This window comes from Coturnix japonica, chromosome 5, assembly GCF_001577835.2.
Source record: "Coturnix japonica isolate 7356 chromosome 5, Coturnix japonica 2.1, whole genome shotgun sequence".
Lineage (NCBI taxonomy): Eukaryota > Metazoa > Chordata > Aves > Galliformes > Phasianidae > Coturnix > Coturnix japonica.
This window is the reverse complement of record NC_029520.1, coordinates 15,452,130-15,467,719: the sequence shown is the minus strand read 5'-3', so window position 1 is coordinate 15,467,719 and position 15,590 is coordinate 15,452,130. Positions and strand designations below refer to the sequence as shown.

At 36.7% G+C, this 15,590-nt stretch overlaps 1 protein-coding gene across 1 annotated transcript in view; it reads left to right on the top strand.

The window, feature by feature from the left end:
• Window positions 1–15,590, top strand: part of SOX6 (SRY-box transcription factor 6) — a 399,666-nt gene that overhangs the window by 165,971 nt on the left and 218,105 nt on the right. The window contains exon 7 of the mRNA XM_032444750.1: window positions 13,282–13,525. Coding sequence (XP_032300641.1) covers window positions 13,282–13,525 — 244 coding nt within the window. The remainder of the gene's footprint in view (window positions 1–13,281; window positions 13,526–15,590) is intronic.

Genomic DNA, 15,590 nt, shown 5'->3' with positions numbered 1-15,590 from the left:
ATTTTTAAAACTGACTTTGCCTTCCTAGCCTCTTTCTGAACTTATGTTTCATGTCGTCTTCATCCCGGTGTGGAAGCTTTCAGTTTCACATCTCTTTGATCACTATTTGCCCGTGCAGAAGTGCAGTCAGGTTTTGTAGGAATTCACTATTCAGTGTCAACAAACATTTCTCCCTCTATTTACTGGCTGATTTAAGTAAACTGTAGCTTGTGACACAGTATAGTAAATTAATAATGGCTGAGCCATGGAATAAATACAACTTCACAAGTCTACTTAGAGAAATAAATCATTGTAAGGAATGATTTCTTTGTTTTCTAGTGTGAAGAGACTTGTTCAGTTATGAACGTGTTATGAACTTGATTTGAGATTTGTCTTCTGTTGCAGATTTTGCCTCTCACAGGGATATGAGGAGGCTGGAAGTCAGGCTTGTGTGCTCTTGGCTTCCTTTGTTTCCATGGGTTAATTCATTAAAGTCACCGTGTCTCAGTTTCTTCCTTTGTAAAGTGCAAGGGCTGGGAGATTTGGTTAGTAAAGGAGAAGATATTTTGAGATTTGTGGAACACGAGAACTTGCGCTGATTGCCAAAATATTAGACTGCTTCAAAATAACTCAGAAAGGAAACCCACAATAGAGACACCTGTTCCAGAGGTGCCACTTCCAGCCCTGTCCCCCCCCTCCTCTGAAAGGAGGTGACAACTTGCCCCAAACCTGCCTCCTTCCTGCCTGTACCTCCCTGCTGGCTCCAGGTACTGCCATGGTGCCTGACAGTCTTGCCCTGCTTGAAGCAGCTCCCCAAAACCCCAATGATAAAAAATGATCCAGCAGAAAAATAACTGAAAATGCCATTGCTTTCTTCCTGTTTGCACTCCGTTTTTATCAGGGCAAAAGTACAGTGATGGGCACTTCCTCTGTTCCTGTCCCCTCAGCCCCACTCTGTGTGGTCATGTGAAGGCTTCAGAGCAGTTGCTGTGGACTGATTTGGGCTGGTAGAATTAGCATAGAGCCTGTGCCTGCTGTGCTGGGGGTCTTCTGTATTTGGATGACCCCATCTTGTTCATGACCTTGCTCTGTGGGAGCTGCTGGACTGCAGTGCTTTGCCAAGTAGTAACATAAGAATCCATGTTCAAATTAAAACCTAAAACTGGTTTTGTTTCTCTCTGTGTGTTTGATTCTCCCCAGAATTATCATCTGATGTTAGCACGTTTGCCAGTTGGAGAAACAAGTTCTGTAATTTTTCTGAAAGTGCTTGTCTGTGTAAGTGAAGTGATCTCGTTAGTCTGAATTGGCTAAAGAGGAATAGGTTAAAAAGTAAAGAGAGGAATACATATAGTCATTAGTACTCAGAGTGTGCCTTACCACATTTTGCATTTATCTTTGATGAGTGGTTGAGGAGTATTATCATGGCATATGATCCACAGTAATAAAGTAGTGGTAGTAAGTTTTTCACTGTAAACACAGTCATTTCATTTGCAGTAGGGCCCAGTTGATTTTTACTATGCCAAGAGAAGTTGTGAGGGCTACATCTTCAGCTGAATAAAGAGGTTTCAATTAACTTCAGTACAGCTGTTCTGACTTACAGTATCTGAGGATCTGGACCAAACTTGAAAGTCTGCAACAATTCTATGCTTGTGTCATAATTTCTAGATTAAAAGATCCATTTCTTTTCAATTTTATTCCTATTTGGTTTAAACCACAGACGTGGGACTGTTTCGTTGGTGGTACGTGGTAAGGATGTTGGCTGTACCAACTGAATGTCTGTAAAGCTATACGTTCTGTATAGTAATGCTTTGCTAATTGATAATTGAGCTATCAACAAGTATGCACGAGAAAACAAGACTGTTAGATTTTGTTAATAGAATAGTCTGTGCGTAGGATGCACTGTTTGCGTGTCTATTATAAATTATTACCAATAAACATAAGTGAGGAACTGTTACAAAATATAGCCGTGAGCAAAAATTGACACTGTTTGAAATGATGAGACTTCTTTACATATGCATATCATATGCTTTATCCTTAAAACATAGGAAAAAATGGGTCAGAGATGAAAACCACAACAGAGAGCTGTGTATTTCAATGGTAAACATACTGCATCACAAGCTATAATAGAATATTTCAGTGTTTCAGCTAAAATCATTTCTAAGGGATCTAATTGAATTTAAATGTTAAGGATAAAAACCTTTACACTCACTGACAATATTTTAGGTTTGCATTTTAGACATTTGGGGTTTTTTGCTTTCTAATTTTTCTAGGAACAACTTCAATGGATTGGATCTTTGCTTCATGTGCTGGTTTTTGGTTTTCTCTTTATTCTCATAGTTGTGCTTAATGGTATTCTTTGGCACACAGAAATACTAAAATGGAACTTGAGCACTAGGAAATGTGGGGGCAGTTGAGAGCTTGGGCATGCTTCACCTTTCCCGTTGCGACTGATTTTACTTTGCATGTTTCCTTTTACTTGTTACAGATCAGATGAAAATTAGATAGTTGATAATCCTCAGTTACTGCAAATTATTTCTTCCTAACAATTTTGTGGCATTTTGTAGATCTGAAACCAGAAGACAGGGAAATTCTGTAGCTTCCTTTCTAGATGATGCAGTTTCCAAGCACTGTATGTAGACTCTGCTAGCTCTCTCTAACCTGAATGGTGGTGCTGTGTCAATTTTACTTGTGGCAATTACTTTTTAAGTGTCCTCTGTTTCTTTTCAGTGCATATGCAAACACTTTAATGGAGCCCTTAAAAATATTAATAATAAGCTGTGTTTTGGGAAGCTGCTTAGTATTAGAGTCTGATTTGATTTTAGTTTTCCAAATTATGATGAAAATACTTGAAATTGTTGGTTTAGTATGTCTTACTAAGACTATGAACGAACTATCTCTTTGTTTTTTATTTAAGTTGCTTTAGAAGGAAAAGTCAGTTAAAAGTGGTGTAGATTTCATCTGTGGACCTTGTGAAAAGGATAGGAAGTTCAAAGTCTCAATACACTGAACTTAAAATTGTTTACATTTCTTAGTGACAACTGATTAGTTTAATTAATAGAGGATATAATATTTTGTTTTATTTGTATTTTTAGGCTGTTTCAATTATTTCTCTTTTTGTCTTAATCTTTTTACACGGAAATAAATTCACATTAAAAACTGGTGTCCCACCTGTTCACACTTGTGCAGCCTAAGCAGTGGAGGGCTGGTGGGAAGAAGGAGAGAATTACTGTGCTGTTGTACTTGAGAACAGTGATAATCTGAGGTAGAGATCTCTGAAATACTTCCCAGGTAGTTTCAGCTGGGCATGGTATCCCCTGTAGTATTCTTCTAAAACTTATCCTTTATCCCAGTAGTAGCTGCAGCTAACTGGTAAATCAGGTGGTTTCTGTAAAGGGTCTGTAAACACATTCTAGGGTTCCCATTCTTTGCGTATGTGAAGATCAGATTGTATAAGCCTTTGTTCAAAAACCAAAGAAACTCTGTGCACAGTGCTGCCTCATGAGAACCTGTTTACAAGGATTCTGCCAAAAACTTCACCTTCTCATTTGTGGAAAGGAAGGAGGGCATTTTTACTAGTTCGGTTTTATCTGATCAAAATGCCCGTGACATCCTAATTTTCGCGGGTCTTCACTACATTTTTCCCTCTGTTCCCACTGACCCATATTCCAATCCATGCTCCTGTTTTTGCTGTGTAACGCCTTGCAAACAATGCCACAATGAGGTGAGAGAGCTGGAGTCTATCCAGTCTTGAAGGTAGTGGATGAGAAAGTGCAGTGTTGTGTGATGCAACATAGTGCACAACAGCGAGGATCACTGGCCAAACCCTGCATTCAGGTTTTAGCTGGAAGGCCCAGCCTTTTGGTACTGATGGTGCCAGCTGAGAACCTTGCAGAAGTCAAGTTCCTCTGCACACATCACTTGTTACCAGTTGCCAGCGGTGTTCTTGGGTACATGGAGCCTTACCCTCTTCTGCAGGGCTAATGATGTACTCCAGTAGCCACTGTGCTTACATTCTCTCCAAGGGTTAGGACTGCATATGACAATGGTACGATTGGGCAGTGTGGCAAAAAGCTTCTTGTCCCTTGCTGCCCTTATTGAGTGGAAAACCAATTTCAATTGAAATTTCAATTTCAGTGGAAAACCGATGTCCAAGGCAAAGTCTTCAGTTTGCATATTTTCTCCATTTTTTAACTCCAGCAATTCTGGTGAAACTTCAGAAGTATCAGAAAGTGATGTGCTTTTGCATCAGTGAATGTTCTGTGACTAGAATCTTAATATAGGAAAATATAATCCAAAGTATCACTCTATAATGCAAGCTGTTCAACAAGAATTTAAGTTTAGCTTCATTTCTGTGATCTAGACGAAAATGTTTTTTTTTTAAGTATACACCCTGCCCTGGATACTCCTTTATATTTTATAGGGTGCCCAGATCTACTGTAGATATAAGACAGTTTCTGGTTGAGTTCTCCATGTTACCAAAATTTCACTCCTGACTATGAAGCTTGCTAAAGAGTCCAAAATAATCTGTAGTGAAAATGTTAGTTCTCATGTAGTCAGATTACCCCCTACAAAACATTTTCTTTGGTTTTTAATATCCTGAAAGCCACAGCTCTGAGGTAGTCTACAGTTCAAACTTCATTTTCAGTTCTTAGAGTGAAGTCATTTAAGTAAATAAACAGAAGTGGCACGTCATTTATAGCTTGTGCCAAAGTATGCCATATGCCAGTCGGAATTAATTTGTATGAATCCTCATATATGTGAGCTTATAATAATCATAATGCAGATACACACTTATGCACACTTGCAATACTTTAAATGTGGACAGGTACCATCCTACCATAGCTCTGCTTACTTTTAGTGTGTCTTGAATCACCTTCCTTAACTGTTTTTTTTCACTTAATGAAAGGCATATAAATCTCATTGCTAAATAACGCTATGATATTTGATAGTAAAAATAAAATCCCTCCTACTTTTCTTTGTGAATAGCCAGATGGATGTGTTTATCCTTTAGAGAAATTTAGACTTGGTATTTTTGTTACGTTTTGTTTTCTTGCTGGTAATTATGTTGGCACTTTGCTGATCCCCAGTTGCGCATTATTACAATGGAAGGTAACAATTTGATTGTCTTCAGTTGGAGAAACAAGTAATTTTATATTCACCAAGCTGTCAGGTAACACTACCTCGCAGTACTAAGAGCTCCTGGCAATATGGTTTGGCACCTATATTTAATTGCTTTGATGCTTGCATAACCTCTACTGAATCAGAAATAGTTTGTCTGCTAGAAATGTTTTTAGATTTGTAGTGTAAGGTTTTGATTAAAAGGACTGTTGTTTTGTGTTACATGGAGGTAGTAATTAGGTGGTTTAGTGCAACTGGTTACAGGGGAGCCTGAAACTGAGACTCCTCAGTGCCTGCCAAGCTGATCTGCTCGACTGAGAACCCAGAATTCAGAAGACTGGGAAGAGGGAGGGGCAGGAAATCTGACTGGGGACAAAACGTTTCACTTCTGTATTAGGTTGTGCAGGGGAATGGCACGTGACCTTGTGTTTTTGCACCTGTAGGATGGTAAATTTAGTGTGTAACTTAGCACATGGCATCTTAGTACCTCCTAAAGATTATATGGTGGAATAAAAAAAAGGTCAGTATGCTGTATTTTACCATTGAAGTTGGTGTCTCCTAGAGCAATGAAAAGATTTAAGGAACCTTTCAGGAACTCCTTGCCCTCCAGGTTCAGGTTTGGTCAGAAGAATTTTGAATTATTAGAACATGTTCTTAACAGGCTTTATTAGGGGAAAAAAATAAATCTAGTCTTGAATACACTCTTGAGTCCAAGTCTAAATGTGCTAAAATAAATTCTTAGTATTTTTAGTCATCCTTTATCAAAATAATTTATGTAATCCTTTATCTAAACAATTAAGTTATTCTCTTCCATGTGAATTAATGCTTATTTATAGCAACCATTGTTTTTTAATTTTATTCTTAACAATTGCTTTTATTTATATTGTCTATTCTGTTACTTGCTGCCTAAAACAACAAATCCTAATAAGTTGCTGATGGATAAGTTCTTGGCGTGTTCCCCCTTGTTCCCATAGTTATTGGTAAAGATAGCTGAAAGTCAGTACTGCCTTTTTTCTTTTTCCAACAGTAGGAAATTGGATATGCAGAGACACATGGTGTAGTCATAGGACTTTAAAGGCAGTCGTCACTGAGAGGCCAATACCAACCAATTAAACAGAGGTGGTTACGTGATGTAACATTATCAGGAGAAACAATTCATGAGTCAAAGCATTCCAGGGCATATGAGCTCCAGTCCAAAGAACAGTCTCAAGCTGCTTAAATAAAGTGACAGGAATATTGTCAGCTAAATATAAACTATAGAAAATATTAACTTCAGTGACTGAAGATGAGCACAGCCCAGGTGCTAAATGATTATTCTTTCACTGCCCTTTACTACTTTCAATGCGAATTCACCTTTGGCATGTTTCAGTGAAATCTCCTGGCAGTAAATAGAGAGAATGGAACAGTTAGCCTTCTAGAAAGGTAGGTTTATTTTTTGCGTTTTATGACTCCAAGTAAACACTTCAGATTTTCACTGAAAATCATCAGGGGCTGCGAGGCTGTTTAGCTACATCCATTTTAATGTTTTCAACAATTGGATGGATAGCCAGGAACTTGTTCCCCACCCCTAATATTTTATTGTGGCTACATGGCTGGAGCAGCTTACTTTAATGGCAGAAAGAGAAAGGCTTTCCAAAAAATTTCCGAAGGGCTGTTAGCTCTCACATTGTTTGACTATGAGTAAGAAGTACTGTAAAAAGTTGTTCCAAGCTCTGTGAGCCTTGAGGAAGTTTGAACCTGAAGTTAAACTTTGCGACTTGCATTCATATCTATTAAGAGAAGTGTAATTTGGCTGGTTTGGAAAAACAAATGCAAGAATAGCTCTGCCTGTATATCTTGGAAGCTGTGGGTGTATTGCTTAGCTTGATGCTTATCTTAGAGATTTGGGTGCCCAGTTAACATACTGCTGTCATTTCTTGAATTATATTTACTTCCATTTTCACAGACTTTTTTCTTTCTTTTTTTCCCCCAAGGTAATTCCTAAAGTTTCTTATGACTACCTTAAACTGTCTAATATTGAAATATTGTTTATGATTGATATGTGACTAATTACGATAACTATAACTAATAAACTATAGTGTTTCTGCAAAATGAAACCTAGGAAGAGCTTGGGGGAGATGAGCTGATTTGTATAAGGCCTTGCTGTGGCTTTGAACAAGAAACAGAGATTGGGAGACGTTTTTCTTTGCTGTGTTAGATATTGTACAGGGATTTATGTTAGGCTGTGGGGCCCTGGGAGACTGAAGTCTTTTACTGGTCATTCATTTGTGTTACTAAGGCTCCTACAAATCAGATATGAGATTTCATAATTTTTGGAAATAGCTGTTTTTTTTCTAAAATGGCAGGCAGATTACAGCATTAGATTTACAATGAACTATGTTAGTGTGTCCACATAACATTGTTTTCCAGAGGCAAAGCTACAAAATGTTTGGGCTGTTGGCAAAGCATTTTCATTTTTCTTTAAGTCTTTCTGCCCACTGCTGTAACTGCTATTTGTATAAACAAAAATTAAAGATCAGTCTTCCTGAATATTTCAACTACAATAAACTAATATTCAGTCAGAAATAAACAAAGTATTCCAGCAACTAGTATGCAGTGATGTCAGTTTGTCCCATGCTATATCAGGCCCATACTTAGATGAACTTCCGTGGCAGAACAGTTTTCATAAAGAGTGCTCTGTGGGCATACACTTGTGTCTCAGGGGAGGTCTGAGAATCCATGAAAAAAACAGGGTTATTGACTGCTAAGCTGCTGGGCCATAGCTGCTAAAGAGGATGCTGTGGGCACTGCAGGCAAAGACGAATATGCAGTGCATTTATTTTTTTCACAAATCTGAGTGCTGACTTTGTAAGGGAGGGCCCTGCAAGTCGTTTGCAAAGTTATAAGAGAGGTGTGAGCATTTGTTTCTCTTTTAGAGCGAGGGGGGAGCACGCTAAGCTACTGGGGCTGCTTTTTACTTTTCACTAACCCCAAGTTAGCATAAAAATTCAGAAGGAAGTATTTAAAAGGTTATGAGTACTTCTAAAAATGGTTTATTTTAATTTATTTAGTTCTGGAGTCACTGAAGCACTTAGACATGTGCTTAACTTTTTGAAACAGAGTAGTCCAATTTGAAATTAGTGGACTGCTTGCATACTTACAGTTAATCATGCACTTAAGTACTTTAATCTGGCACTTTGGGGAAAAGGAATGGAGACTGTTCATAAAAGCTCTGTAAGTGAATGTATTTCTAATCTAATCGGATTCCAATCTACTGTTGGAGCTGTAGACCTGGGTTATGTCTATACTGCAGTCAGTAAAGCAGGATGAATTAGTCCATCTGAGTACCACGCTACTGTGCTTGGAGTGCTATCAGAAATGAGCCTGTTTAAAATTTGTTTGGATATTCTACAATTACAAAGGCGTCATTTATGTGTCTGCAGCGTAGTCATGCCTTTACATTTCTGAAAGCTTTGAGAGGGTGGAGCAGAGCAGAAGTTCATTGCTGGCCAAATACAGGTCTGCTTTGTCATTTACCTTGTTGTTATTGCTTAGTTTATATGCTTTTGAAATAGTGTCTGGTCTACTGTGCTGTTGTTATGAGTTATCATTGATTCTAAAGCATCCATCAAAAAAAGAACAGGCAAGGAGAAACAACAGAAAAGTCTTAGGAAAAAAAAAAGTAAAGGATAAATGAAAAGTATAATTGTTTGCATTTAGGAATGTATAACAGTGTCTATAGAAAAAAAGGAAAACTGATGCTTGAGAATCTGACTGATAGTCTTCATTGGAGCAGAAACAGTTTATTCTCTAGATTAACGTATAAGTTATATCATATATATTATACACTCATCCATTTAGTTTTATGCAGGTGAAACCACTTAGCCCTTCAGTTTTGGTTTTAATATCTTGATGTTGAGTCTGACTGAAAATGCAGTCCAATCCTTGCCTTTGATAAAAGAACCCACTCTTTTTCATCTTCAAGTTCAGAATGAGAATTTATTTTAGTTTTGGAAAATTAAAGTGCAGTTTTTTTCTAATTCTCTAAGTTGAGTAAATGAAAGGACTCCAGATAATTAGGGCTCTTTCTAACTTTTTTCATACCCATTAGGTACATTTTCTACCTTTAGTGATTGCAGTGTTCAGCTAATCTGTCAATTTAACCAAAGCAACAATTTCACAATGTAGTTTTCTTTCTGATTGTGTGCTGTGTAATCAATATACTGATATAATGTGAGTGTAATTTCCTCTCTTATTTTATCTCCACTGCACAGTATTATAAATAAACAGCTAAAAAAGAAAAAAGAAAGAAAAGCACCAAACAAATCTGTTGCATCTTCTTTTAAGATTGTACCACTGTAGACACTTGTTCTAGTAAAGTAGAATTGGACCCACTTGATTGCATTTAAATTTTTCATGCTTCAGCAGTTTGTCTGGGAGCACAGTAAAGAAAACCCCCCGAGCGAGGATAGTTTAGAATAATAGAACTTGATTTTGTGTATTATAGCGGCACCATTTGCGCTGCTGTAGTTAGGGTTGTGTCAGCACTTCCATTATAAACCCCTGTTTGCAGGGGTTATAACTAGGGAGATATTTTTTATCAGAAACTTTTTTTTTTTTTTTTTTTTTTTTTTAAAATCATTTGAGTGAATTTAATTGATAATAGAAGGAAAAATAAATTAGTAAATTTCAGATACCTTTTACAAGCCATACTTAATATTGAGTGTTTTTTTTTTTCTTTCACCGGAGATTTTAAATGTAAAGTTGTGAAGTTAAAATGGTGTAAAATTAGGCTGTTTTTTGTGCTCGTGGTTTAACATTAAAATGTTTAAACATGACCTCTTCTATGGTTTGATGTTACTATAAACTACTTGAGTGATCCAGATCCCCCTCGCTTCAGTCTGATAAAGTCTTGAGTTATTGGCCGAATTCTGCCTTTGGACCTTATGGACTTGTATGGAATGACTTATCCTGGTCAAGTAAGATCAAATATAAAGAGTACAAACCTGCAGGAAGTCATTGACTGGATGACAGCCAGTCACAGAATTTATACGGTTTGTACAGTTTAACTGGTCATAATCCTGCCATGATCAATATTTGGAGCATAACCTGGGACCCCTGGAATACCTGCACAGGTGAGGGTATTGCTTTAGTTAATGATTGTGCTGCAAAAAGCAGCTGGAGGCTTTGACCTATCCGGGTCCTGCATCTCTGTCCCTTTTACCCTAGTGTTTAAAATCTAGCAGTCAAAGGCTGGAAAGGAATTATGAAGTGCTTGATCTCTGGCCATGATGGCTGCACTAGCTACTGGAGTTCCAACAGAGCTATGGAGAGAGAGGGAAGGAAGATAAACAGGCCTCTGAAAACCATGATGAGAGTGGGTGCCTGGGGGGCTCTGCTGAGTTCCTCTTTGTAGGCTTCAGGCCTACAGTTAACAGTAAAATCCCAGCATGAAAATGTGTCTGACCATAGGGTAGTAGTGGAGAAAATGGGTCGGAGGAGCTCAGAAGCACCTGATGTCTGCTCTTTACCCATTCTGCTAGCCTAGTGCAGAAAAGAATTGCCGGGCACAACTAGAGATAGATAGTGAATGTGACTTTGTCAATGCAATTTTATTTTTAAGGATATCTCCTTTTCTAGTTGCAATGAAATTAAGAAGAGAACATTATACAGCTTTGTGTTTATGTGTTTAAAACACAGTGAAGAAGAGGGAAGCCTATTAGCATACATGGCAGGGGAAAGGTGCTTCCACTCGAGCACATTACCAGCAGATAGCTTTACTGAGTGGTCACTTGAGGAAATACCAAAAGCCTGTTTACGAAATAGAGGTGAAGCCTTTCTAGACTAATTATATTCAGCATGTAATTTCTAAACTTCAGTCTGAATTTTGATTTTCAATTAACATTCCCAATTTGAAGATAATTTTCTATTTAATGTAATTGCAGGAAATAATTTATTGGCTGATTAAGACTGAGGGCCCAGCCTTCCTTAAGAAAACAGTCCCTAACAAACCAGCCTTTAAAGCCAACTCGTAGCTTTGGACAGATTCAGCCTATTTTTGCAGCTGCAGAGTTGTGTTTAATTAGGATTGTGCACTATTATTCATCGGTGCAGTTAGTAGTTGAAATTATTCTTAAGAGACATTTTCATTTCGAGTTTTGTGTCATGATTAATTTATGGCGAAGAAACAGCCATATCTATTGCTTTTTGCAGAAGCTTGTTCGGTTTGAAACGAGAATCAAATCTGTTGAGAAGGTGAATGCAAGGAAAATCCCTTATTGTGACTTTCAGTTTTAATGCCTAGTTTTCAAATCGTATAGAGTGTGGTAAGATTACTTTTATTTTCATGTGAGTGATTACATTTACATGACTATTTTAATGAGAAAAAGGAAAGTAAACCTTTTATTTCATCTTGGATCACAGCAATTATGAGCCAGAACCTTTTGAAGTACATGCAGTAATGCCGGCTGCTGAACTCTTGGCATGTTCTCTGCAGCATCAACACGAATTCTTTAGTGTAGTACGAATGTAATACACGGTTTAAATTCCTCAGTTCTGCTTATTGGCAGCATTGATATTAGACTGCCACTTACACTTAGGCTTCCCTAAAGGAAATGCAAATGTTTTTTCCCCCACCAGCATCGAGTTTAAGAGGCAGGATTATCTCTATTTACAGAATTGTTATTCTAAATAGGTATCAGTGTTTTAATATGTTTCAAAGCACTTCAAAGCTTGTAATACTTTTATATAGAACTGCACATAATTAGATTAGCTGATCCTATATTAATTTTTTTTTCACTGTAGGATACTAAATCCAAGCTCGCTCATTAATTGTGAGAAATTTAGCGTTAGCTGTTAAATCCTATGTGAAACATGGGCTGCTACATAAAAACTACTTTTTAAATTGGAATTAACTTAATTATTTTTCTTTGCACTTGATATTTCCTTCGCTGTAATATTCATGAAAGCATGTGACAGATTTGTAAATTTAACAGTTAGTCTCAGATTTCCAGACCCTTTAATCAGTATTTATTTGTCTGTAGAAACAGTACTAGCAAGTTAATGATTTGCTAATTTGAAAAATGCTCATGTGGTTTCCCATGTTAACTGATTTGTGCATTTTTAAAGAAATGGTATGAAATCAATTATTGTTAAAAAGCAATTAAGGTGAAGATCTTATTCCTTGGTTTCTGTGCAATTTCAGTGTCCAGGATATTCTGAAGTTACTAAAAACTGGGAAAATATCTAATATATTTTAGCTGTCTACTTTCAGGTTTATTAATGGCAGTTTTAACAGTTGAAGTTAATCTTATTAGAAATTTTAAACAAAGTGTTTTAAGGTTTTGTGTTGAAGTCAATTATATTTTCATGTAAGCTTAGTTATGTTTTCATGTGGTGAAAGTGGAGTTTCCATATGTGATACTAGTAAGAGACCATTATTAGAAATAGACTTTTAACATAAATCAATGCATTTATTCATCAGACTTTTAGGTCATTTAAAGTAAATATATCCTGTACTCGATGCTAATTATTTCAGATTTTTAGTTCAAACTGGAAAAGATTAATCACTTATTATCAATCCATTTGATAAACCCTTCACTTTCCCCATGAACATCACAGCATTTTCCAAAAGTAAAAATAGATAAAAATTTAAACAGGTAAGGATTGGGTACAGCTTTAAACAAACAGCAAAAGGGCTGATTTTGAAGAATCTGAAATGGATTTGAGAATTCTCACACCTGCAGAAAATAACTTCTGCTTGCAAAGAATGAGATTAAAAAAACATGTGGGACCTTCTCTAAAAATTTGCTTATAACCTTCAGATTATTAATGTGACTGAGAGTTTAAAACTTGAAATCATATGGTCAATCAACATGAAAATAAAAGTAAGCTAACCTTTTATTTATTTATTTATTTATTCTGACTGAAGAAAGTTACATTGTTTGACAAGTCTAAATGAACAGAATACCATCCCATTAGTAACCCTGACTTTGGACATTAGCAAAAACTTCATCTCAGTGGTTTGGATTTGGTTCCCCAAACCTGTGCTTTTAAGAATACTTTCTTTGACTGCATATGATTTATTTTAATTAATGTAGGCAAGTGTACCTTCTGTACCTTCTGCCTGGTGTGTTTAGAGGACTGTTTGAGTTTGATTTTTTTTGTTTGACACAAATGTTTTCTTTTTGTCTTCTTATTTTGCAGAAGAATGTCTTCCAAGCAGGCTACCTCTCCATTTGCATGTGCAGCTGATGGAGAGGAAACAATGACCCAGGACTTAGCATCACGAGACAAGGAAGAGGGCAACAGTGATCAGCACGCGACCTCTCATCTGCCTCTACACAATGTAATGCACAACAAACCTCACTCTGAGGAGCTACCAACTCTAGTCACGACCATCCAACAAGATGCCGAGTGGGATGGAGTCATCTCAGCCCAACACAGAATGGTGAGTTTCACAGATCTTGAACTAGCTTTCTAAATTAGTATCCTAAGAGGCTGTTCGCTTCTGGTTTGAAAGACATGTTCAGTGGAATCATTCAAGTGTGTGAAGCTTTTTAAATGTTAGCGTTAGCAATAGATCAGCATCAATATGGTATAATTGTAAATTATAACTGTATAATCTTGTTAAGTATACAAGTCTATATGAATGAGGTCATTTGATGAGTTCACCTTCAGAAAGGAAATGCATCTATTTATCATGTTTTCATTCATACCTTGATTTATGTCATAACCTCTCTAGATCATATATTCAAGCATTAATTTCTGACAGGAGGGTATAGCTCACAACTGTTTGTCATTTGCAAAGTGTTGCATTGAAGGAAGAAACTTTAATGTATTTTTTTATTTCTCTCTCAGAAAGGGAATTCACCAAACCTACAACGTTATAGCTTCACACTACAACAAAGAAGCTGGCATTTTAGTTGACACAATCATCCTGCTGTATTTATAAGAAATTATAACTTTTTGTGAAAGGGAAATGTGTTTGAGTAACTGTCATGCTTTTCTACTCTAGATCATCTGTTTCTATACAAGTGACATTAGAAATTATCAGAGTTTTTGTCTGTATTCTCTTCAGTAGCCCACTTAAAATTATTTTGCGGTTGTAATTCTGTCCTTATGCATCCCCCAAACTCTGCAGTAAACGAGTAGACTGAATCAAGACTGAATGGGCACAGCATCTCATTCAATTTGTTTTCCTTGAATGTGTTTATGAGGATCAGAATTAAGGTATGTGCAGCACCCAGATGTGCTGTAAATTTAGAACATAATAATTCCACATTCTCCATAAAGTGACTTTCACAAATGCTGAGTTCACGCAGTTAATGTGTTTTCATAAAAAATTTTCTGCATTTTCGTTAAATATCTATGAGCAGATATTTACTGAGGAAGTCTTGATATTTTTCTTCAGTGCAAATCAGCAGCTAGCATAAAAAATTGTAGATTTTTTTGACATTTCTAAGTAATATTTCAAATTTGTGGAGAAATTATAATTCTATTTCACTAATCAACATAGAGGCTGGAATTCTTCATGCAGTTTGTGTTAGCTACAATTCAAGTGTTAAAGAAATAATAGCACTTAATCTCTGTTATGTTAATACAGGTTTTTGTTTCTTCTCAAAATAGAATTGATTCAGACTATCAGACCAAACTAGAGAAGTGTTGCCTAATCTGTAGTGCACCATCTAAGCTATTGCAGGCCTAAGCTACTTGTAAATCTGTGGGCTACTTTTACAAAGAGTTTAAAAGATGCAAACGTAAAAATGGCTTAAAAGAAGAATGGTTATAGATTACTAATTTTGCATGGGTGGTTTTAAGTAGTATACATGGCTTCTATGCAGAATTTTCAGTTGGACCCTTAGGTTGGATGGAAAGTCATTTATTTTTGCACAAATAATGCATAAGTTCATCAGAAAAAATTCAGCCTCCCTCTGTGTTTTCAGGAGGGCAGCCAGGAGATAGAACAGAAAGTGTTGATCAAATCTGCTGATGAAAAATAAATCTGTGAATTCATCAGTTACTTTCCTTCCCATCCAATGAGGCATGTGCATTCTGGAAATTTCAGTCTTAGGACGTTAATACCATAAATGAAGTGACTTTGTGTCCCAGAGAGAAAGGTATTTCTAACCTCTGGGAGCCCCTCAAAGCATTTGCTTTTTATTCAGGCTGTTCTTTTAACTTGAAATAGTAGTAAAAGTGATACAAGCTTGTGCTGTGTGATTATCTATGCTCATTGGCATTGCTCTAAACTAAGCTTATGCTTACAGTACCAGAGTGTGATCTCTGTTTTCCTTCTTAATGCTGCACTACCATGTCAACGCTTGCTGTACCTCTGGACAAGCATGAATCAATACCCAGCTTATCGTGTTTCAGAGCAGGTGCATAAACTTTGCTTGAGTGACTTAGCACTCTGTTTTTTCTCCCTCCTTTTTTCAGTGAACACTCCATCATATACGTAGATGAATGTCCTGAAAATCATTAAAAGTTTCCACAATTCCCTTGGGTCAAATCTT